General features: G+C 33.1%; 1 protein-coding gene and 1 non-coding gene across 2 annotated transcripts in view; both read right to left on the minus strand.

Moving 5' to 3' along the window:
* LOC139517938 (poly [ADP-ribose] polymerase 1-like) overlaps positions 1–26,732 on the minus strand; it is a 60,154-nt gene extending 33,422 nt beyond the window's left edge. The window contains exons 1-18 of the mRNA XM_071309495.1: positions 26,499–26,732; positions 22,968–22,988; positions 22,364–22,487; positions 20,896–21,017; positions 20,268–20,407; positions 19,735–19,809; positions 18,919–19,009; positions 18,515–18,631; positions 17,525–17,607; positions 13,319–13,438; positions 8,006–8,107; positions 7,601–7,746; positions 6,598–6,743; positions 5,973–6,042; positions 4,241–4,318; positions 3,476–3,608; positions 2,258–2,456; positions 1,766–1,891 (exon numbers count right to left, since the gene is read on the minus strand). Of these exons, the coding sequence (XP_071165596.1) occupies positions 1,766–1,891; positions 2,258–2,456; positions 3,476–3,608; positions 4,241–4,318; positions 5,973–6,042; positions 6,598–6,743; positions 7,601–7,746; positions 8,006–8,107; positions 13,319–13,438; positions 17,525–17,607; positions 18,515–18,631; positions 18,919–19,009; positions 19,735–19,809; positions 20,268–20,407; positions 20,896–21,017; positions 22,364–22,487; positions 22,968–22,988; positions 26,499–26,603 (1,998 nt within the window). The 5' untranslated portion in view covers positions 26,604–26,732. The remainder of the gene's footprint in view (positions 1–1,765; positions 1,892–2,257; positions 2,457–3,475; positions 3,609–4,240; positions 4,319–5,972; positions 6,043–6,597; positions 6,744–7,600; positions 7,747–8,005; positions 8,108–13,318; positions 13,439–17,524; positions 17,608–18,514; positions 18,632–18,918; positions 19,010–19,734; positions 19,810–20,267; positions 20,408–20,895; positions 21,018–22,363; positions 22,488–22,967; positions 22,989–26,498) is intronic.
* Positions 5,268–5,398, minus strand: LOC139518210 (small Cajal body-specific RNA 8). Its single transcript, XR_011663302.1, has one exon. It is a non-coding gene; the product is annotated as a small Cajal body-specific RNA 8 (non-coding RNA).

Raw genomic sequence — 26,732 nt, forward strand, 5'->3', positions numbered from 1 at the left:
TTTCTGTTGAAGTAATAGGAGAAATAAAGGTAATATCGAAATAAAAAAAAAGAAATTTATTACAGAATTCGCTAAAATTTTACAATAATTTAGTTTAAGTACAGCTTATATGGAAATTATATTAAAAAAGATAGGTCACCGATGAGTTGAAAAAGATATTTCAATTTTAGAGCCAAAAAATGGCATTTTTCCACCAAAGGGAAATAATTTGGAACTTTTTCAATGGTGTATACATTTTGAAAGTCATCTGGGGCCTACACGAATTGCTTGTTTTGAATGATTTTTGTACCATATGATAAAGTAACAACTACAAAAGGAAATAAATAAAATTTGTAATGAACAAGAATGTGTCCACAGTACACGGATGCCCCACTCGCACTATAATTTTCTATGTTTAGTGGACCGTGAAATTGGAATAAATTCTCTAATTTGGCATTAAAATTAGAATGATCTTATCAAAGGGAACATGTATACTAAGTTTCAAGTTGATTGGACTTCTACTTTATCAAAAACTACCTTGACCAAAAACTTTAACCTGAAATTTGCACTATCATTTTCTATGTTCAGTGAACCGTAAAATTGGGGTCAAAACTATAATTTGGCATTTAAATTAGAAAGATCATATCATAGGGCACATGTATACTAAGTTTCAAGTTGATTGGACTTCAACTTCATCAAAAACTATCTTGACCAAAAACTTTAACCTGAAATTTGCACTATCATTTTCTATGTTCAGTGAACCGTAAAATTGGGGTCAAAACTATAATTTGGCATTTAAATTAGAAAGATCATATCATAAGGCACATGTATACTAAGTTTCAAGTTGATTGGACTTCAACTTCATCAAAAACTACCTTGACCAAAAACTTTAACCCGAAGCGGGACAGACGGACGAACGAACAGACGAACGAACAGACGGACGGACGCACAGACCAGAAAACATAATGCCCCTCTACTATCGTAGGTGGGGCATAAAAACAAACGTTTGATTTTTTTCTGAAATTTTTATACCCTCGAGCCTCCTTAAGAGAAAGTTGAACTTTTCTTCTATATATTCAACCAAAAAGTCTTCAAAGTTCTGTCTGACCTAATGATTTTTTGTCTGACATTATATCTGTCAGACAGAGTTTGGGATACACTGCAGTTCTAGATGCTAACTAGTGTTTTTGATCATGGGATATGTAAGCCTATTTTAAAGAAAAAACAAGCCAATGACAATTTCTTGTGTTTAAATTTTTCTCTGGGTTACAAATAGTAGTTTTTTACATCATAATTGCCCTACAGTGGATAACATCCTAGTCAACTGGTTTCTGGTGGATAAATGTTTCATTGGCAATTATACCAATTATCGTTATTTTTATATTATAAATGATGTCGCAAATTTATCAGAAAGCCACGCCACATTTACTAGGAAACTACCACTTCTTCAAGTTAAAAGATACAAATCATAGCAACGAACACATACACATGATATTAAGGTAACACCATATCTATATAAATCACCACCATGTGGTTTAAAACAATTATAAAAATCTACACATTGTAGTCCATGTTTGAATTGAACAATGTTTTGGTACATTTTTATTATTTCATAATTTGATTAAAACTTAAATTGCAATTAATATAAATCAAAATACTATGAATAATTTACTAACTGTTTGAATTCACTCACATTCATGTCTGTTAAAAGTAGTTCTAAGACAAATCTATAGAAAACATTTGTCATGCTTCATAAAGTCAAGAGGTGTTCTCATTCTATAAATACCTCAAATTCTAACATGGCTTTTTTCATACTTTCTACATCAAATATAATTCTAACTAAGTCTTGTACAGGTTTGGCTAGTTTAGATGTTGATGAGCTGGTGTCAAACTTTTTCACTTCATCCTCATCCTAAAATATTAAATAATAGACGCTAAATTAAAAACTTTTTTTTCTTGACAGATTTAGTGTTCTTATGAATCTTTTCAGATGTACCTAATTGTCTTATTTTAATCTAAAATCTTCATTAAATGATAATAATACTCATCTTAAGATCAAAGTATTTTTGGTTACGTAATCCCGCCAATTTTTTTTTAGCTAGTCCACCACTTGTTATATATTTCAATTTTAAGAGGTATACCCTTTATTTTTTTCTTACATTTTTACTGATTTTTAATGGAAGGAAAAAAGGTTCTGCAGGAATGAGTTGTGATTTTTATTATTGAAATTTTACTGAACTATTCCACAGATTTAAAGCTAACTATTTTGACTACATACATCACCATAATCTATTTCTAATGGATAAAATTTGTTCTGTATTTTCTTGAAATCTTTCCTCTCTTCCCAATCATTGCCCGTCTTCTCCCCAAACAAAGCTTTAAACTGTGATATAACACTATTCTGGGAACCACACCTCTCCAGCTTATTACCTCCTATTGTAGTTCCCACACGCCCCCACGCACGGAATAACCACCATCTACAATAGATCAAACAAAGCTTTAAACTGTGATATAAAACTATTCTGGGAACCACACCTCTCCAGCTTGTTACCTCCTATTGTAGTTCCCACACGCCCCCACGCACGGAATAACCACCATCTACAATAGATCATTTTATGTTAAACAATTCAATAAATTCACCCTTCTTAGTCTTTTTCTCTACAACGTTTTTTTTAAAATTTGCTGTTAATTAGATTCCTGAAAGTCTATGATAATTATGCACTTTTTTTTAAATTGGATGCAAGCAAATTTCTGATTTAACATAGGGCATAACATTTATATTATTAACAGCTGCACCAAGAGCGCATGATACACCCTTATTGAACATATTGAAATTGTTCCAAGAACAAAATGAGATATTTCAAAGGCTTTTAATCAAATATTCAAACAATTATGTAAAGTTTCCACTACATCAATCAAACAAACAAGTTATGGTACAATAATGAATATATGAAAAATTGAATAAAATCTGACAATTACAATCCATTCTCAAGTTTTAGTTCTGTAACTCTGGAACAACAAACTTACAAATTGAAATAAATGGCAGGGGAGCTTAAACTTCCTTTCATCAATCCCCACAATAAAATAAAGTTTTGAGAAAATTAATCCAGGAATACTGGACTTAGTGAAAAAATGCCTTAAATCTAAGGGTCCAAGTTCTGTAACTCAGACATGACAAATAAAAAAAAAATCAAAGAACCAATTGAAATGTTGTGTTTAATAAATATGAAAATTGGTCAACATGAATTTGAGCTATTTTATGAAGTGTTGCCAGACAGATGGAAGGACATTGGTATGCTATAATATGCCTTGTATTGGACAGGTATATAAAATGAAAAGCTAAATTTTTAAACTTGGGACATATTTTTTTTATTAACTTCAATGTTTATGAAATCAATATGCATTTCAATATGTTCCCAAAAATCACGATGAATGATTAAGATGGAAGTATAGGATCATTTCTGCTTTAGTACCATTTGTTAAATTGTCTACTTACGCTCCACCTTTGTCACTCTCCAATGCCTGGATCTTATAGTAAGAGTTAGTTCCCCTTACAACATCTACTAATCCCAATACGGAGTTAAATATGTCTCCTTTACTTTCAACAATATGTGCACTGTCTTCCAAACCTAGTAATAAACATTAACAACATCATAGCTGAATTGACAGGAATATAATTATCAGTGAAATCATATTTATTATGGAAATATATTGACATACATAAGTTTTAATTGCACTTTCTTGGATGTACATCAAAATATATTTCAATTCTTTATATTTGACGTAGCATTATTACAAATTTATTTCAATTTTCTTAGAACTAGTGTACCTTATCATTTGGGGGTCTTTTATAGCTGACTATGCCGAATGGGTTTTGCTCATTTTTTAAGGCTGTTCGGTGACCTATAGTTAATTTCTATGGCATTTGGTCTATTGTGGAGAGTTGTCTGATTGGCAATTATACCTCATCATCTTTTTTATAAATAATATCTCTCATCATCTTTTTTATAAATAATATCTAACACTACAGAGTCATGTTTTAGATCTTATGGGAAAATTTTAAGGAAATGCACCACGTTATTTTATTTCCAGAGAAAAACAAAACCTAATTTCCTTGATCTCTGGAAGTATTAAATTCTACATATTTCAATGTTTGACAATTTTTTTATCCAAATACAAATAAAATTTCATGAAATTAGAAATACCATCCAAAATTCTTCAATTAACCTACGGGGCTGATGAAATGTCTCAATAAATTTACCTGAGTCAGGATCAACAGCAGCCCCTCCTTTTACTTTCATCTTCATTGTTGTTTGCATATTCTTAGTAAAACGTTTCTCTGAAATACAGTATTAAATCACAGTAAAACAATTAGAACAGTACAAGTCACTACATCCCACACATCAATAAAGCATGTAATCATGGAGGAGGTTTGGTAATTTCTTTTTTAACAACATAATTAAGTTTCTATGTCCATTACTTCAAAAGTATTAATCTATACTTTATTGTAGTTTTAACATTGGTAAACATTATATTCGTGAATATTTTTGCTCGAGCGATAGTGAAGGCTAAAATAACACGAATATAATGACTACCCATGTTAAAACTACAATAAAATATAGCTTGCATCAACTATTTCGATACTGATTAGGACACTTAAGGTCATTTCTATGTCCGATATGTATAAGTATAGAGCGATTATGTAGGCTCTTCCATCAACCTCCCTTTTTTTGTTTGGAAAAAAGCAAACGACTGGCAATGTGATTTTTCGGAGGGTGGATTTTGAACAGTCAGCATGAATGGTTGTCATATTTAGGTCAAATATGTCAATTTCAAATTGCAGCACATGACAGCTATAATGAATGAACTAGTAACAACATGTGCACCATATAAGAGTTTGGAAGTGTTTTAAGTTTATAAAATATATCTTAACAATTTCATAAAATTCATTATTCTGGTGTAGTCAATATACGCATGTGCAAACAAATTTTATTGGATTTAGAGCATGGGTTGTTCACAAAGCGAAAGAAGCATGTCATATAAGAATGACTACAATATCCTTCAGTAGTCCATGACATGTGTTGTGATAATTAACCCTTTCCTCCAAAATGAGGCCTTTTGTATTGTGATAGTTACATACATATTGCATGTTGTATATCTGTTGTTTTATATTCAATATTAGGTGAATGTCAGAAAAATATAACCTTTTTTGTTTGAGGCTGAGAAACTGGGGAAGGGTGAAGAAGTTCTACCGAGCCCTTTCCCAGTTTTGCGCTGAGTACAAAAAAGTTTGTACACTCCGTATCTGTCCACAGCATTATCTAGATATACTGTAGTCATCAGAGAGAGATTTTCTGTAGGAAGCTTTCAGTGACACCTGACCTGTACTAGATGGTCAGATGTGTATCCATAACTTCCATTTAAATTATAGGCCAAGTAATTGGAATATTAGTAAAAAATTGATTAATTTTTGTACTTCCAGAAAAATTCTACTAAAAGAAAATGGCCAACTTTAATAGATATCTGCTATTTAACTAAATTTTTTTTAGATTTCAATTTAAGCCTTGTTACAGAAGCAAAGTATAAATATCATATCTTTCTAATTTAAAAAATTTCTACACCAACAAAAATATATATTGCCAACCATGTTACCATCTTTACACTGCCTAACTTGGCTTACATGTCAATATTTAGAAATTCAAAAGCGTTAAAAATAGGGCAGAACAAGAATGTGTCCATAATACAAAGATGCCCCACTCATACTATCATTTTCTATGTCCAGTAGACCATGAAATTAAGGTCAAAACTGTAATTCGGCATAAAAAAATTGAAAATCTGTTCAGAGGAAAATGTTAATTAAGTTTCAAGTATAACTTTAGGTGGAACAGAAAGAGGAATGGACAAACCAGCTGACACACCGACTGAAAAACATAACACCCAAATGTGGGGCATAAAAATATATGGATTATTTTTTGTTTCTAAATTGAAATTACCATCTTGTTTCTGTCTATATGCACTCTTTCCCCCACTTTTACTAGAAGCAGGAACAATTCTGGCTGATGGCTAAAAAAAAAGTTTTGATCTCAAGGTGATATGTAGATTTCAATTTCATGTTTGAACAAACAAGAGCTTGTTAATTCTTTACTACTATACAATTATACATAAGGTATATTGTAAACACAACTTGTATTAATACAAACATGTTGACATTCCCCTTCATCAGCAACACTATGTTAATAAAGCTCATAATTCCTTAAGCTGATATAACTTTAAAATAATGATACCATTAGATTGAATAAAATTGTATAAACCTTCATTTTTTACACTATAATGTTCTGACTTTAATGCTTGTATTATCCTTAAAACAAAACAAAACAAATATTGCATACACAATTGCCATGGCATCTGAACATTGATTTCATGTTAAAATTCTAAGATAAAGGTTTACAACAAGTATCACAAAGATCAATGACAATGTTAAAGCACTGAGACACATAGAACTTACATCGCCTGGACACAATCTTATGTTTCTGTATCATAAGACATGCCCCTCCTTTCTGTACACTGTCTAGGTAGGTACCCACTATATGTCCCTCCCCAGGGACACATTAAACTTACATCGGCTCCCCATGACACCATGTTATGTTTCTGTATCATAAGACACGCCCCTCCTTTCTGTACACTGTCTAGGAAGTCTTCATCTACAACATGTATATTGGCCTTCTCTGCATCCTTTATATTGGTGCTTTTCTTTGTTACTTCAGCTGGTGGTAAAAAGACAATGTTTGTGTTATAAAACAAGGGAACAAAATGTAATACATGCACTTGCTAGAAGTTTATGTGGACGGAAAATTACCATGGTATATATATTGGGTTGATGTTATTTAACTATTCTGATTTAACTGTAAATATTGGTTTTTGTCCCATTGATGATCTCTTATTATTCATTTTATACAAAAATGTAGTCGAAAGAATTGAAATTCTAATTAGACTATGGAAATCAGCTGTGTATAATAACTATTGGAACATCATTAACACACCCTGTTTTATCTGAGGAAATCATGAAATGGGGAAAAGATATATATAAGTAGCGGAAACATATATAGAGAGTTTGTGAAAAATTACAAAAAAAGATAAAGACTTTGAAAGCGTCATCATTTAATAAATACTAGTAAACTTATTCATCATATTAATAGTTTGACATAACAGAAACAAAACCCATGCAGCAGTATGAAACACCCAAAAGGAACCAATAGCCATACACCATTTTGTACTCTATATATCATTATGCAGATCAAAGCTGGTTCCCTGCTGACAATTACACTTGGTTCAGATTCCAGATACGTTTATGGATAAGGTCAATTATTCAAGTTTTTGAAAAGAAATAAGGGTGGCCTCTACAGTTTCAATAATAAACATAACAGAACATAAACAAACATCACACAATCTGTTCTTCCAAAGTTAAGCTTTTATGATCTGCCTGCCCTGCAATTACATCATAGAAGTCAAGACCATAGAAAATACATTTTAGCTCTATTAGCCCAAAATACATAAAATATATCAAACTCTTTTTTTTTTGTTTAAAATGATGACTAAATTTGGTACTGGAATTATAGGATACCTTTACAACTTATGACAGCAGCAGTATCAGAGGTCACCTTGGTTACAATATGGCCGCCCAGTTTCTGTATCTCTTTTGTTATCTCCCCTTTAGACTTTTCTGTTTTTCCAATTACAAACTTCATTCCTTCCAATGGTTTTGTCTTCCTTAAAAGTATAAAAATAAAAAAAATGAATCAAAATGGTTATCTATACCCACTTCCTTCTTAAGACTCATGCAAATCAGATAAGTTTTCAAAGAATTTGTAATTTCCTGATATATTAATCCTAATGATTAACATATGTATATTCATAAAATTACTTAAAACAGAGATGATACTAGCCCGGAGTACTGATTTTCAAAATAAATTACCATTCATGTCACAAACATTATTATTTTATATGATGAACACCAAAATAATCCTACCCGGAGTCTGTAGAATCTAGAGAGGAACTGACTGGGCCATCATCGTCACCGGCTACTTGTTTAGGAAATACTCTGTCTCTCTTTGCATATTTGTATTTCTTTCTGAAAGATAAATATCAGCATACACTTCATATGATGTTTAAATTAGACTGTATGTTATAAATATCATCAATATGTTAAGGCAGCCATCCTACTAACGGCATTGATCGTGCAGAACTTGTTATATAACTGACCGTGGCTGTAATGTACTGGCCATGGTTTTATAATCAAAGCGCTGTAAGCGCTGAAGGCAGTTAACCAAAAACCAAGGCAACCGTAATTATGAAAACTGTGGCAATGTTGCCTCAACATTAAACATTCATATATAGTACATTCATGTTTATCTAATGATTTATTTATCAAGGCAAATAATTTATATGTTATCAAGGTTTCAAAAGCAATGCATATATCAATGTATATTTTTATGGTGTGTCTGCAGTGGTACAAGTTCCCAATGATTGCAGTTGCTCTACTTGGTAGTTAACCTTGGTTTTATTTGACTGCTAGAAGTTCAATTTGACTTAGTACGAACATGTAATAGTATGAATGGACTGGTTTCCCTGGAAAGAAAACTGAGTTTGTGTTCTATAGTACAAAAGTTATGAGACACGAATCAGACAAATGTTCACTACAACAGGGATCAAAGATGAGGTCTGACTGACTTGCCCATAGTAAATGTAAATGATTTGTTATTTTGTCCCATGCATACATATGAATATATATAATTTAGGGATGCAGATCTCAACGGTTTTCAAGCTCTCAAACAGGTAGGGGTAGGCAGAGGATTTAGGGGGCAGGGGGCCCGGCCCCCCCTTTTAGGGAAAAAATTTGGTTGCTTATATAGGGAATCACTGACGCGTGACTGGAGCGGGCCCCTCTTAGGTCAGTCAGTGGGCCCCACTTATGAAAATTTCTGGATCCGCCACTGGGGGTAGGGTGACCCTAGGGACTTCCCCTACATTTCATCTTATTTGTTATATTGTCCCATACATGAATATATATGGTTTAGGGGTGGGGATCTCATTGGTTTCCAAGTTCTCAAGCAGGAAGGGTAGGGTGACCCAAGGGACTCCCCCTATATTTCATTTAATTAGTTATATTGATCCATACATGAATATATATTGTTTTGGTGTGGGGATCTTGACCGTTTCCAAGTTCTCAAACAGGAGGGTTGGGATGACCACAGGGACTTCCCTTATATTTCATTTGATTTGTCATATTGTCCCATACATGAGTATATATGGTTTAGGGGTAAGGATCTTGACCATTTCCAAGTTCTCAAACAGGAGGGTGAACAGTGACCTCAGGGACTCCCCTATCTTTCATCTGATTTGTTATATTGTCCCATACATTAATATATATGGTTTAGGGATGGGGATCTCGACCATTTGTAAATTCTAAAACAGGAGGGGTGGGGTGACCCCTAGCGACTCTTCCTATATTTCATTTGATTTTTCATATTGTCACAAACATGAATATATATGGTTAAGGGGTGTGGATCTCGACTGTTTCCAAGTTCTCAAACAGGAGGGGGTGGGGTAACTCCAGGGACTCCCCCATATTTCATTTTTTATTTTTTATATTGTCCTATACTTGAATATATGCAGGGGCGGATTCAGACGGGGGAGGGTTGCGGGCTTGCACCCCCCTTAAATTTGCAAAGCATGGGTTGTTCTCAGCTTAAAGAATATTCCGATAATTTTACATCAATTTTTTTTTAGCCTCGCTCTGCTCGGCGAAAATTTAAGTTTACGCCCCTCCTAACCTAAAATCCTGGATCTGCCCCTCATATGGTTTAGGGGTGGGGAGCTCGACCGTTTCCAAGTTATCAAACAGGAGGGGGTAGAGTGGCCCAAAGAATGCCACCTATATATCATATGATTTACTTACATTAAGGTATATATAATATAGTTGCATTATTTGTGAAAATAAAGAATGAAACTTTCAGCTACTTTAATTAACCCTTCAAAATTGAGAAAAAAACAAATAACCCCTCGAATTGCAGTAATATGTTTACACTTTAAAAGCATCTCACATGCATTATCATCATTTATCATTTATAAAGAAAATTTAGACTGTGACCATGAACATGTATATTGTTAGATATACTGTTCCCAGCTGTCACGTTGTATTGGATTTTTAAATTAAAATTTATCAAAAAGTAATTTTTAGTTTCTGAATAAAATATTTTTCTGCTTTTTCTTTCTTTTACATATATCTTTTGGTTTAGTACAATACTAGTGTTTATATTCATTTACCATGCATAGATGTATTTCTTCACCTGCTTGGATTTATTTTGTAAATGATCGTCAAACCCGGAATTACCCTTATCCGTTTCCGGAATCGGATCCGATTTTGTAAAATTTTGTCTTCACGGCCGCCATTGTTATGTGTTTACAATGTTGTTTTTGTCAATCAGATACGATTTTACTCGAATTTATATAATATTTGTCGGCGATTTTCTGTATAAAGCTAGCAGTTGAACAAAATGAACATCGCCGTCATGAATAATAATGATAAAAATAAGTTTTTAGTTCGTTTAATTGGAGACTTTGGTGAACATGGTGAAAAGGTTTGCAAAGTAATTTCTTATTTTCTTTCAAATGTAAAGCGACTACGTCGGGCGTAGCTAGAAACCAACTATCATAATCGAAATTCCGCTTGCAAAAGTGGAAGGTCGTGGACCTCGGACCACCGCTAATTTGCACACCTGCCTCCAAATTGAAAAGCTACGAAAATTTCTTTTTCTAATTTGAAATTGCCGCCAACAGCATGAACAGTTGAACTTATTATATAATAGACTACTGACGTAGTTGTACTACGTATTGATGACAAACAATATTCCTACGACTTTTGTCATTTGGGAAATCTAAACTGCTTGTCTTAAGAGATTTTCGGCGATTAAATATTTCATAAATATTGTTCTTTGACATCTTAGCTAAAAGCACAAGTCATAAAGAACTACACAAGGATTCTTAATAAGCACTACTTCCTATGTGTAACTTTAAAACTTTTGGATAAATCGACGATCATTTAAGGTTTTTCTGGTAATTTTTTTTGTAATCCAGAATAAAAAGTATTAAAAAAGTGTTCAATTAGTTATATATAACATAGTAACAAGCTAGATAATAACAATGGCAAGTATTTCAGGATTTATTGGGTAGAACACAAATCTAGGGTGCTCGCATAATGCAGCTTAACTGCATAAAAATGAATAAGAAAATCTCTCACCTTTGAAGATCATATTCTAGCAGAAATTCTTTATATTTCCTAATCCTCACTACCATGAGACAAAGAGAGGGATTGAAGAAAGACATGAGATACTGTGGATTCATTACTGTTCGTTAGATATTAATGTTTGTGGGTTTCATGGGCACAGGTGAACCAGGATTTCAAATATCCATGGAAAAGATAGTCTTTCCTCAATCCATGAAAACAAATGAATTCACAGTAATGCATGTCCATATAACAATTACCACACTATCATAAGCAACTAGAGGCTCTCAAGAGCCTGTGTCGCTCACCTGTTACTGTATTTTGTAATGTCGGCCATCTTGGTTGGTAGGCGGGGTCATTTGACACTTTTTTTAAATAGATACCCTAGTAATGATTGGGCCAAGTTTGGTTAAATTTGGCCCATAGTTTTAGAAAAGAAGATTTTTGTACAAGTTACAAAAATGACGAAAAGTTGTTCAATATTGACTATAAAGGACAATAACTCCTTAAGGGGTTCTCTGACAATTTTGGTCATGTTGACTTATTTGTAGATCTTACTTTGCTGAACATTATTACTGTTTACAGTTTATCTCTATCTATAATAGTATTCAAGATAATAACCAACAAGAGGCTGTCACAACGACAGCAAACCGGATTTATTAACATTTATTTGTGTCCTGGCAATATCACAAGAACCATTACTGATGAATGGTGAAAGTGAAAATCGTCAATATCAAATTTGACCTCCATTTTGTCATCAGTATCAACATATTAAAATTTGAAAAGCTTAGATTGAATGGTTCATGAGTAAATGCAACAACGTGAATGGAAACGCCATTTTACGATCTTTCAAAAACCATAACTCCTGAACGGTAAAAGACAAAATCGTCATTATTGAACTTGACCTCTATTTTGTCATCAGTAACAACATATTTAAATTTCAAAAGCTTTGGTTGAATGGTTCATGAGAAAATGCAAGGACACGACGGGAAACACCATTTTTCAATCTTTCAAGAACCATAACTCCTGAACGGTAAAAGTCAAAATCGTCATTATTGAACTTGACCTCCATTTTGTCATCAGTAACAGCATATTAAAATTTCAGAAGCTTTGGTAGAACAGTTCATGCATAAATGCACGGACACGACTGGAAACTCCATTTTTCAATCTTTCAAGAACCATAACTCCTGAACGGTATAAGTCAAATTCGTCATTATTGAATGTGACCTCCATTCTGTCATTAGTAACAACATATTAAAATTTGGGAAGCTTTGGTAGAACAGTTCATGCGTAAATGCACGGACACGACTGGAAACTCCATTTTTCAATCTTTCAAGAACCATAACTCCTGAACGGTAAAAGTCAAAATCGCCATTATTGAACTTGACCTTCGTATAGTTGTCAGTAATAACATATTAAAATTTTAAAAGCTTTGGTTGAACGGTTCATGAGTTAATGCACGGACAACATTTGATTGCCGCCCGACCGCCCGCCCACCCGCCTGCCGAGCATCCCCAAATCAATAACCGACATTTTTGTCACAAAAATCCGGTTAAAAACTGCAAAATTTCCTTAAAATTACCAATTCAGGGGCAGCAACCTAACAACATGTTGTCCGATTCATCTGAAAATTTCAGGGCAGATAGATCAACCTGATCAACAATTTTACCCTGTCAGATTTGCTCTAAATGCTTTGGTTTTAAAGATATAAGCCAAAATATACATTTTACCCCTGTGTTCTATTTTTAGCCATGGTGGCCATCTTGGTTTGATGGCCTGGTCATCAGACACATTTTTTAAACTAGATACCCCAAGGATGATTGCGGCCAAGTTTGGTTAAATTTAGCCCAGTAATTTCAGAGGAGAAGATTTTTGTAAAAGTTTACGGACGACAGACGCAGGACGACGGACGGCAAGTGATGAGAAAAGCTCACTTGACCTTTCAGGTCAGGTGAGCTAAAAAGTAGACTATATTATGAGCTAGTATACCACATTACCATAACACTGACAGAAGAGGAAAAGATAGACTGTAATGAGTAAGAACAATCAATTACTTACAAAACCTCTACATCATGGTATTCTTTGGGTATTTTAAAAGCCTTCCTGGATGGATGCTGTGTTTTATATTGACATTTGGTCCATTCTGTTACACTCCCAGTACACTTGTACCCAACACTCCTACAACATAGCAAGTTAAGTGAATTATACAACTATTCATTGAATCAGCATGATTTCTAATTTACCAGCTAATTTGTCCATTTCCGAAACTAAAACTCAAATAATATAATGGAATCTAAATCATATTGCCCCCTGCTTTTAAATGTGAGTTAGAATTTAGAAATAATTCTAAATTATGCTATGGAATATTCTTAAGTACAAAACAATATTGACACAACTGATGACTTATGTATAACATTAACATATTGTTTACAGTATAAATCAGACTTGGTTTTCTTTATCTAATAATTTCATTATTTCTTCATTTAATGGCATTAACATAATTTACTATAAAAGCTATAATGTGGTGTTTTTTAACAATGACAAGTCACATGACTGTTATTGTTCAAAGCTTTGTCCTTGAGTCTTTTAACTTTGGTGGACAAATGTCTTATTGACAATTATACATCTCCTTCTTATATCATAAAAAACTAGAGGCTCTCAAGAGCCTGTGTCGCTCACCTGTTAATGTGTTTACTGATGTCGGCCATCTTTGTTGGTAGGTGGGGTCATTAGACACTCTTTTTAACTAGAGGCTCTAAAGAGCCTGTGTCGCTCACCTTGGTCTTGTGCATATTAAATAATGGACACGAATAAATTCATGACATAATTGTGTTTTGGTGATAGTGATGTGTTTGTAGATCTTACTTTACTGAACATTCTTGTTGCTACAAATATCTGTCTATAATGAACTTGGCCCAGTAATTACAGTGGAAAATATTTTCTACAAATTTACAAAAATTTATGAAAAATGTTAAAAATTAACTATAAAGGGCAATAACTCCTTAAGGGGTCAATTGACTATTTTGGTCATGTAAACTTATTTGTAGATCTTATTTTGCTAAACGTTATTGCTGAATACAGTTTATCTCTATCTATAATAATATTCAAGATAATAACAAAAAACGGCAAAATTTCCTTAAAATTACCAATTCAGGACAGTAACCTAACAACATTTTGTCCGATCCATGTGAAAACATCAGGGCAGATATATCTTGACCTGATAAACAATTAAACCCTGTCAGATTTTCTCTTAATGCTTCGGTTTTTGAGTTATAAGCCAAAAACTGCATTTTACCCCTATGTTCTATTAATAGCCATGGCAGCCATTTTGGTTGATTGGTCAGGTCACACCACACATTTTTTAAACAAATTACCCCAATGATGATTGTGGCAAAGCTTAGTTTAATTTGGCCCAGTAGTTTCAGAGAAGAAGATTTTTGTAAAAGATTACTAAGATTTACGAAAAAATTGTTAAAAATTGACTATAAAGGGCAATAACTCCTTCAGGGGTCAACTGATCATTTTGGTCATGCTGACTTATTTGTAAATCTTACTTTGCTGAACATTATTGCTGTTTACCGTTTATCTCTATATATAATAATATTCAAGAAAATAACCAAAAACAGCAAAATTTCCTTAAAATTACCAATTCAGGGGCAGCAACCCAACAACAGGTTGTCTGATTCATCTGAAAATTTCAGGACAGGTAAATCTTGACCTGATAAACACTTTTACCGCATGTCAGATTTGCTCTAAATGCTTTGGTTTTTGAGTTATAAGCCAAAAACTGCATTTTACCCCTATGTTCTATTTTTAGCCATGGCGGCCATCTTGGTTGGTTGGCCGGGTCACGCCACACATTTTTTAAACTAGATATCCCAAAGATGATTGTGGCCAAGTTTGGATTAATTTGGCCCAGTTATTTCAGAGGAGAAGATTTTTGTAAAAGATTACTAAGATTTACGAAAAATGGTTAAAAATTGACTATAAAGGTCAATAACTCCTAAAGGGGTCAACTGACCATTTTGGTCATGTTGACTTATTTGTAAATCTTACTTTGCTGAACATTATTGCTGTTTACAGTTTATCTCTATCTATAATAATATTCAAGATAATAGCCAAAAACAGCAAAAACTCCCTAAAATTACCAATTCAGGGGCAGCAACCCAACAACAGGTTGTCCGATTCATCTGAAAATTTCAGGACAGGTAGATCTTGACCTGATAAACACTTTTACCGCGTCAGATTTGCTCTAAATGCTTTGGTTTTTGAGTTATAAGCCAAAAACTGCATTTTACCCCTATGTTCTATTTTTAGCCATGGCGGCCATCTTGGTTGGTTGGCCGGTCACGCCACACATTTTTTTAACTAGATATCCCAAAGATGATTGTGGCCAAGTTTGGATTAATTTGGCCCAGTTGTTTCAGAGGAGAAGATTTTTGTAAAAGATTACTAAGATTTACGAAAAATGGTTAAAAATTGACTATAAAGGTCAATAACTCCTAAAGGGGTCAACTGACCATTTTGGTCATGTTGACTTATTTGTAAATCTTACTTTGCTGAACATTATTGCTGTTTACAGTTTATCTCTATCTATAATAATATTCAAGATAATAGCCAAAAACAGCAAAAATTCCCTAAAATTATCAGTTCAGGGGCAACAACCCAATAAAGGGTTGTCGGATTTATCTGAAAATTTGAGGGCAGATAGATCTTGACCTGATAAACAATTTTACCCGTGTCAGATTTGCTCTAAATGCTTTGGTTTTTGAGTTATAAGCCAAAAACTGCATTTTACCCCTATGTTCTATTTTTAGCCATGGCGGCCATCTTGGTTGGTTGGCCGGGTCACGCCACACATTTTTTAAACTAGATACCCCAATGATGATTGTGGCCAAGTTTGGTTTAATTTGGCCCAGTAGTTTCAGAGGAGAAGATTTTTGTAAAAGTTAACGACGACGGACGACGACGGACGACGACGACGACGACGAACGCCAAGTGATGGGAAAAGCTCACTTGGCCCTTCGGGCCAGGTGAGCTAAAAATAGATACCCTAGTATTATGATTGTGGCCAAGTTTGGTTAAATTTGGCCAAGTAGTTTTAGAAAAGATTTTTATACAAGTTACAAAAATGAGGAAAAGTTGTTTAATATTGACTCTAAAGGGCAATAACTCCTTAGGGGGTCCTCCAACAATTTTGATCATGCTGACTTATTTGTAGATCTTACTTTGCTGAACATTATTGCTGTTTACAGTTTATCTCTCTCTATAATAGTATTCAAGATAATAACCAAAAACTGCAAAATTTTCTTAAAATAACCAATTTAAGGGCAGCAACCCAACAACAGGTTGTCAGATTCAACTGAAAATTTGTGAGGGGATATATCTTATTCTGATGGACATTAAAATCTTGAAAGATTTGCCCTAAATGTCTTGGTTTCAAAGATATAAAGCAAAAACTGCATTTTACCACTATGTTCTAATTTTAGCCATGTCGGCCATTTTGTTTGGTAGGCTGGGTCATCGGACACATTTTTTAAACTATAAACCACAATGATAATTGTCGCCAAGTTTGATTAAATTTGGCAAAGTAGTTTTAGAGAAGAAGATTTTTAGAAAAGTTACAAAAAATGATGAAAAGTTGTTAAAAATTGACTATAAAGGGCAATAACTCCTTAAGGGGTCGACTGGCAATTTTGGTCATGCTAACTTATTTGTAGGTCTTACTCTGCTGAACATTATTGCTGTTTACAGTTTATCTCTATCTATAATAGTATTGAAGATAATAACCAAAAACTGCAAAATTTCCTTAAAATAACCATTTCAGGGGCAGCAACCCAACAACAGGTTATCCGATTCGTCTGAAAATTTCAGGGCAGATAGATCTTCACCTGATAAACAATTTTACCCTTGTCAGATTTGCTCTAAATGCTTTGGTTTTTGAGTTATAAGCCAAAAACTGCATTTTACCCCTATGTTCTATTTTTAGCCATGGCGGCCATCTTGGTTGGTTTGACGGGTCACGCCACACATTTTTTAAACTAGATATCCCAAGGATGATTGTGGCCAAGTTTGGTAGAATTTGGCCCAGTAGTTTCAGAGGAGAAGATTTTTGTAAAAGTTTACGGACGACGGACGACGGACGCAGGACGACGGACGCAGGACGACGGACGCAGGACGACGGACGCCAAGTGATGAGAAAAGCTCACTTGACCTTTCAGGTCAGGTGAGCTAAAAAAAAAAAAATTAACAAGAAAAACTCACGAATACACAAGCTGTCCTTTTTTACATTCTGGACATTTATTAAGGGATCCAAAAGCCATACAGTCTGCTACAGTATCTAATAGCTACAAATAACAAATGCACAAGGGAATTAATGACATCATATTCTTTACACACTTATCAATTCTTCTGACAGATCTTTGACTAAAAAGCAATCAAAGATCATCTAGTAGCTAAATACTTGCTAGACAGACTATTCTATCACAATAAAAGATTACAGTTAAAATGTCCCAGTGTAGACCAAATACAGGTGTACTATATCTCCTGGCAACTCACATTGGCATACATACTGTCATGACTGTAGTATTTGAATTAGCATTTCAAAACCGCTATTCTATAATTGTAATTAAAGACCTTTGACTTAGTGACCCCATGGATGTTCTTTTCTTTATAAGTAAATGTATGCTAAGTGAGATAGCATCTGAAAAAAAAACATTGTATAAAGCACTAGTTGTAGTTGAATCAACTACAATTATGGACAAAGGAAGACAACTTATTTCCAAGTTGACTTTAACAATGACATCATTGATTTTTTTAGAACAGATAATAGATTCCTTGCACCTTGTAAAAGTTGTAATTTTCTTGATAAGTATAACATAAATTTGTGACTTCAATATCTGAGTATATATTTCATTAATAAATTTTTGGAAATGTTCATGGATAGATATATAGAATGTTATGATCAATGAACTATTTTGTGCATCTCACAGGAAGTGATAAACCTTTCAAGAGAGATTTAGATATTAAGTCAGTTCCATAGGGTTTTACTGGCAATTCATGCAATCTTTATCTAAAAATTAAATGTAAAGTATAAACCCCTCTGGCGTGGGTTATAATCCAATTACATACCTGTTACCTGTATATTTTCTATATAAATTCACATTTTGAGTCAAGGATCTATTTGGTTCCAATAAAATAACCTTGTTTTCCCTATTTTGAAACACATGTTCATCCAATAAACAAAAATATTACCTTGCTTTCCCCAGATGGTATCTCTTGTCCATTCAGTTCCAATAAAATTTTCATTGCATTGTTAGAAACATGTTTTTGTAAATCATCTCTAAATTTCCAAATAAACTGGCTTTGCTCCTGAAATATTATATAAAATAATTTTATTTACAAATGACTATATTTGTTTGCATTTAAAAACTGGAGTTCATCTACTAAACCTGAACCAATATATCTGTCTACAAAACTCCTTTTTTCATTTTTTGATATAGATATTTTCCAGCTTTAATATTATTCTGTTTGACCTTCACTATAAACAGAATAAAGTGAAGGGTCTTTCCAAAATAGTTGTTTTAGAAATAAATATCCATATAGTTTAAACATGAGATATTTCTGTAAACTGGTAAATAATATCAATCAAAGTAAACCTTCAGTTGTTTTTCTTTCTCCGATTCTTCTTTTGTTTTCTTTGATTTCTTCTGAGAAGGTCCTGCAGCATCCCCACCTTTTCTCTTCTTACTGAAAAGGAAACATTTATAAAAAGTTTATAAAATTATCTGAATGTAAACACTGCCAACAAATGGTGGAACTTTGTGTTTGATTTTTTAGTTTGTTTGATCTATCATGAAAGTACAAAGTGAAACATATAATTTAAACAAAGCTAGAATTACAATATATGTTAGAAACATTTGAGAACATATAATCAGGGAATTACTGTTTGAAAGTGTTCAGAAACACTCTGTTAGATATTGTATATTAGTTCATAAGAACTCACTAGAACTATTTACTTTTTCTATAACTATGCAGATATATTGGTCTGAAGATTTCACTAGAACTGTTTTTCTTCTTCAACTATGCCAATATATTGGTTTTAAGAGAAATTATTCAACACAAAATGACAAATGAGAAAAATCTTCAGCAGACTTTGGGAATTTGTCTCTTAATTTATGTCTTGACGTCATAAAAGTAACTACAATGTTTACCTTTATTAAGAAATATTGATTGTGAATGCATCATTATTCATGGAGCACTTGCTTCAAATAAATTTGTTCTTCGTCAAAACCATTAATTTGAAAGCCTATAAATTATATGCATATCATAGGCATTTCTTCATACATTTATTTTTTTTTAATATGAACTATTGTTCATTCCACATGGACATGATGAAGTAAATGAATAACAGTACCTTGTATCATAATTTTCTCTAATTTCTAGAAAAAGTATCTCCCATATTTAGTCCTTACCCTTTTTCTCCTTTACCAAGTTTTTTTATTAATTCTTCTTTGTCTTCTTTTCTTACATTGACCCATCCGACCATTCTAAAATTAGATTTGGTATTTTCATTTAAACACATACAGAATTATAAATCTAAATCATCAACACATTGTATGATAATGTGGTTATAATAGCCTGGTAATAAATTACCTCTAAATTGACAAATCTAAATTGAACTTAAAATTCTATTGAAGGACATATTTCCTTTAGATTAGATTGTGATCTTCAGGAAATGGTATACAGTAATTGGAATACCTGAGGTACAGAGTAATAAAATTATAATAAAATGCTGAAACATAGAGGGTCAGTAAAGTCAATAAGAGATACGGCCTTCTGTCTCACCACCTATGGATTTGACTAACTCTCTATGGACTCTGCCCAAAAGAAGGTGGTACCTATGCTTATAATGACTTCATGGTTCAGCTAACAAGCAAGCAAACCAAAGACATTGCCTTTACCTACACACTCTTGAAAGTCATTTTGCTGTAATATAAGAACCTACTTTTCTGCATTCATTTCTTTGCCAAACTCCAGATCATCTCTGTTTTCTACAAAACAATCAACATGATGCCACTGGTCCATTGGTCCATACATCTTGGCTCTCTGGCTTTCATAATCCTTCTTTGAAATTCTTAATTCATCCTGAAAATTAAGCAAACTTGACTGTTTTTCTGTTGAAGCTAGTCATTCACTTTTGATGTCAATAATAACTGGCCAATATGATTTTAGTAAAGTGTACACATACATGTATAATAGTTAGAGGGGGTTAAATCACTGTAATTGACGTAGAATATAAGCATTTTATGGGGGAAAGCATGGATGTGAAACTGAAAGTCTTATTTTTTTAGGTAAAATATTTAGCATAAAGGGCCAACCTGTGGTAAAATCAGTACAAGTTCAATCCTCCTGGAATTATTTCTTAATCTTATTAGACTGAATAATCCAGTTGAAATAGAATCAAAAGTCTACACAAACCGGTATTTTTCAAATAATCCTTTAGATTGACAATAAAAGACAGAGATCAAACTTTGGGTCAGGCAGGACACAGGAAAAAGATTTTTTTATTTTCTGGTCTTTCCCTTCACAACTTTTATATGTTTATTGACGACTTGACTATAAATAGAACTTGCCTTTCCAATCTTTTCTTCACATGTTCTACATTTACTTTGGTTGGACTTTGCATATCCTACTGTGTAATCTTTGTAATCACTGGTCATCTCTTCTCCTTCTCCCCCTCCCCCTCCTCCGGTACCTGGTCAAATAATAAATTATACATTGATTGACAGAGAGTTGTAACTGATCAAATAATAAATAATATGTAGATTGATAGAGAATACAGAAGTACCGGTACTAGAATTGATGCTTTAAACATTATTTTTGCAGTTTGTACCTAGAAAATAAATTGAACCAGTTGTTTAAATACTAAATTGAGTCGCTTAAGACTAAGGCTACCAATACTTTTCAGTTATATCAGAATGGACGATTCAAGGTTGTTTGACGCTGATAAAAAATCTTTTAAAAACATATGTTGCTGAATATTAATGGTTTTCACTAAAGAGTGAAGTGTGTTCTGCTAGATTAGAGTATTTCAGGGCACAGTGCTTGTTACTTGCTTCAAAATATGCCTATAAAATCTCAAATCAACACAATTTTAGTGGCCGCCATCTTGGAGAAAAAAGGGGGATCGAAGCCAACCAAATCGTTCATAACTTCGTAACCCTACATTGGATTTTAAAAAACAAGGGCTTAAAATGTTCGTCTTGACAAGATCTTTCAACAAAATGCAAATAATATAATATATTCCCTATAATAATATAGGCCTGGCATCTCTACTAAGGGTGTTGTGGTTTTTTTCACCAAATAAGGTATGTCTATTTGTAAGTTGTTTTGTATCAAATATATACATTCCTACACGGGTAATATATATGTAGAATACCACACAACTTTGCGCCTGGGTCAATTTCCTTACTCCAATCAGATTTTTTTAATACCATTGTGTGACATGATTATTGTGCTTTGGATATCATTTATGAGGGTTTATGGTACAAAGTCACTGTATAAATAAACAAGAATGTGTCCATAGTACATGGCTGTCCCACTCACACTATAATTTTCTCTGTTCAGTGGACCGTGAAATTGGAATCAACTCTAATTTGGCATTAAAATTTGAAAGATCATATCATAGAAAACATGTGTGCTATCTTTTAAGTTGATAGGAGATCATGATCAACTTCATCAAACACTTGCATGACCAAAAACTTAAACCTGAAGCGGGACAGACAAACAAATGAACAGGTTTTTTTATTCAGTGGACCGTGAAATTGGGATTAAAACTCTAATTTTGCATTTAAATTAGAACATTTAGAAAGATCATATCATATATACATAGGGTACATGTCTACTAAGTTTCAAGTTGATTGGATTTCAAGGTTATCAAAAACAACCATGACCCCAAACTTACCTGAAGTGGGAAAGACAGACAAACAAACAGGTGAACGCACAGATCGAAAAAAAATTGATTCTTCTTAAATTGTGTTAATGTTTTAATGGCCTCTCCATCATATTTGTTCTCTAAACAAAGAAAAACTTTAAACAAACCTCCAATCTTTTCTTTGATTTTTTGCTGATCTTCCCAACGCAATGCATCAAACCCGCCAATTTGTGTATGGCTGAAACATTTAGCTCGCTTCCAAAAACAGGCATAATGAAACCAGTTAGGAATCTACATGTATAACAATAATTATTTTATACAGTTTAAATTAAAAGTAATTATTACAAATGTACCTGGATACAACTGCAATGTATGTACCTTGCACCACTGTCCAGTTTTTAAATCAAGATAGTATTTTTGACAACAAAGTTTTGGGAATGTGCTTGAAAACTTTTACCTATTAACAATGATAAGTCAGAATACAAATGTATCTAGTTTGCATTAACTCATTCTTTAAGATTAAAGGGCGGTGTTGAAAGATTTCTGTAAAAAAAAAAAGAATATCAATGTATACTTTCTAAAATAATAGCCTTTCATCGATTGATTGGTGCTTAATTTGCTTTACAGATTCAAGTCCTGTATAACATGTATATAAATTTTGTCTACTTACTAAACATTACTATATTGTATTTCAATCTGCAAATACTGTCAAGCTAAACTACATGTACAATACTGTATAACTCACTATAGAGTACTATAAAATGTACTCACCTTGCCATCAAATACTGGAGACTGAAAAATTTTTTATTTAAAACATAAAAATATAGACATATATAACATGTATAACACATAAATGGGATGATTAGATAGTCTTGGTGATTATTGATCAAGTAAATTTTTATATATACTTTAAAGCGTAATTAATATAACTTCTAATTATATAAAAGCACATGTAAATTTGAGAGATTTTTTTTTTTTTTCCACAATGTTGTTGAATAATCTCCCCTTATGATTCCTACCAATTTTACTTTATGTCATGCATGTATATATATATTGTACAAGTAATTTTTTGAATTGCCCCTATTAATTGGGCATGTTGGGGAGTAAAATCATGCCTCACAGATATTTTCCTGCTTTGTAATATTTTTTTCTAATTACAGTTGAAACTATTATATTATCTCAAGAACTTTACAAGAACTATTCAGATGCTTAGTAACTTTGCAGACTTGTCTTCAATAAAATCAAGAGTATTTCTTCAAGACACAGTCTAGGGTCATGTTTTATTAAATCTTCATACATCTGAGAAATTTGGAAAAATATAAACTGTTAAAATTGCTGATAAAGGTCTAATGAAAAACAGTAATTTCAAATCCTGTGCAATAGTTTGCGGTATTTTCTTGGGAAAACCTATTTTCCATCAACAAACGGAAGCTGAAACTGCTTGTAAATGATTCTAGAACGCTTCATGATTGTTAAAACAAGTTTAATTCACTTAAAAAACAATTTAGAAACTTGTGTATGTTTAAACAGGAAGTTTAAAAAGCATGTGTAAAAGAAGAAATTAACCGGTGAGAGTCAAAATCTGTACATGACAGATATCAATATAATACGACTTTGAAAGTTAAACACTTCCATCCTTTTGTAAAACAGTCTTAAATATACCTATCACATTAATGTTTGAAGGGTCTTAAGCAAATACAAACCATATTAGTCAGTATGAAACACCAAAACGGAATGAACAATAACCGATTACATTTTGTAGTTTACAAATTCTAAGTTGGTTTACGGTTGTCTTTTTTACTATGTTTATATCATTTCAATCAAGCAGATACCAGTTTATTTCAACCAATGCATTGAAAAGAAACGAGAAATTTGTATTGAACGGTTTAGTTTTTATATTTATCAGTATTAATTTGATATTGAATAGAAAGAACTTATTAATAAGGGCGTGTTAAAATTATTAGTTTGAAAAATGATGAGAGCGCCCTCTACAATATCAATAACAAAGATGGCGGAACGTAAACAAACCACCTTGCCGCAAAATTGAACTTTATCTCTTATTTCTTGCTTATTGTACTCTATAGACCGCACCCCTCTGGAAGGTCCAATTTTGGAGAATAAAGTATGTAAACTGGTTCCCGTCTGACTTCTACACTTTGTTCGAGTGTAGCGTAATACAAGCAGATTCCAGTTAGTATGTAAAATAGTAAATATGAAACCGAGTGCTGTAGGCGGAAATATAATCAACTTCCTTTAGTTCTGGTCAATTGTATCGGAAACATGCTGCTGATAGCGTCATTTTCCAAAATATTAAAACCGGGAAAATTTAAAGTCGGTCAGGAGAATTTTCAAATTATATGTTCCAAGAAAATTTTAAATTGCTATCATTTTAATTATTATGAATAATATTTTTTATTCAAATCAGTTGTAACTAGTAAAGCAAACGCTAAACGGTGCGGACTGCAGGTTCATCATGTCCATTATAAATGACTACCTGATAAGAACGGCTGATTTAATTCTTGTGCTTCTATTTTTCCGATTTTTATTTCACGTGTTTCCGTGTTCAGGGCCCCTCTTTACCACCCTCATAGGTCAGAGGAAGATATAAGTGATGATTTTTTTAACATCTATTGTTTATAAACAATACACCTTATCGCTAATCCCGGCTGACCCGGCTGCTTGAACTTTCAGTGTTCCAGCTAGGTTTTCAAAAGGGCAGGGTGCCAATCCTGAAAAAGGGCATTTAACGCGCGAAAAGATAATATGAAAAGGGCATATTTTAATAAAAGATGTTAATCAAACATTTGTGTTTATTCGTTGAATCACAGGTTATACAAGAACAACATCTTTAGCCCATATAGAACTCTATCTTTCTACTTTTAAGGCTGAAAAACTTGTCAAGCAGCTTGTCACACAAGTTTTTTTTTATCATTGCTTGGCACAGTTGAACTTTATATGCAGTATGTTTTGAAAGGAGATCTGTTTCATACTGTTTCTATGGTCTACCACATTTTACCAGTTTCACCTTCAGTCTACCCCTGCTGTGCTTGATGGCAATACAGCACAAAACAGCTGTGCTCAGTAAATTCACAATTTTAGGATATAAAGCAACAGTGAAAAATAGTATCAAAAATAAAGAATACAGAAAAAGATGACCAAGGCACCCTACCAACACTGCTACTAAGACCCTCTTTAACTTTTCCCATAACTCAAAATAAATACCTAAACATATATATTAAGCAAGAAGTATGGAGACACATTTTAGAATATGTAAATGGGTTACTCAATGCTAAGAAAAAAATCAGATTGAGTTATCTTTCTTTATTCGGGTGTGCTCCTTCTTTGGAGGATTATAAACAGTACGTAAATATGATGTAAATATGATCACAATATGGCCGCCGATTTTGTTATTTTCGTATCAAAAATGAAGGCAGTCAATGACAAATACGTCTGAATTTTCTGTTTATTTTACAGAAAACAAATAAAACAATGTCTTCAACGAGTTAATAATGGTTTTCCAACTTTCTGTCATTACGTTTCTTCCATGAAACTACGGTAAACATCGCAAATTGTGCCCAAGTTGTTGTATGCACATTTCTTCAAAGATAATTGCCGACTGACCGATTCTATTTGAACGAATTAATGTTGATGATCATTAATGACCCATCCGATAAACGGATTACCTATAACAACAGATTATGACACCAGTTGTAACCATTGATTAGCTTGGGTGGTAAACAAAGTCATAATCTTTTCCCCAGGTAAAATTTAGTAATTAGCGTATCATATCAATACGCAAATTAATATGCAATCGATCTTCAAAAAAGGCAGGGCGCCCTGGAAACTGTAAAAAGGGCACAGGGCGCCACTCGGAAAGGGGCGGGCGCCGCGCCCTCTGAAAACGGCCTAGCTGGAACACTGACTTTTGATGCATAAGGTGTATAAAACTTAAATTGCACAATACCCTATAGTTTAGTAAATGGAACATTTTTTCAAAAGAACCTTATCTTCTATTTTGGTAAAAGAATTAGTAGTCCAGAAAATTGTTAACTTTTCGTTTACTTGTAACATCTCCGTAAATCGGAAGACTAAAGGAATTTATGCACAATTGACGACTTGTACATGTTTGTAGTTTCAAGTTAAAAAAAAGTAATTCAACAAATTAGTTTATAGCAGTGACAAGTGTCTCTTATTTGATGAAAAGTTTAAAAGATGTGTACATCGTTTGTTCTCTGGGTGGATCAGCCAGGGTAAATTCTGCCAATTTCTGGGTGTAAACAAATATATATTTATCAGTTATACCTGAACCATTAATGCAAGTCTCAAAGACTCCTGACCGATTGTTGCTTTGCAGCCTTTGCATGACGCTCTCCCACTTTTTGCATATTCTGCTTTGAAATCGCTCATTCTTACAGCATTTGTTTACACTTTCCCACACGTTTTGCTTTTTGCTGAGCGTTGCATTAAAAAAATAACTAAAAACCGCAAAGCACTTCATAAGTTCGATTAAAATATAAACTGCATATGACACTCTCT

Source organism: Mytilus edulis, chromosome 3 (assembly GCF_963676685.1).
Source record: "Mytilus edulis chromosome 3, xbMytEdul2.2, whole genome shotgun sequence".
NCBI classification, from domain to species: domain Eukaryota; kingdom Metazoa; phylum Mollusca; class Bivalvia; order Mytilida; family Mytilidae; genus Mytilus; species Mytilus edulis.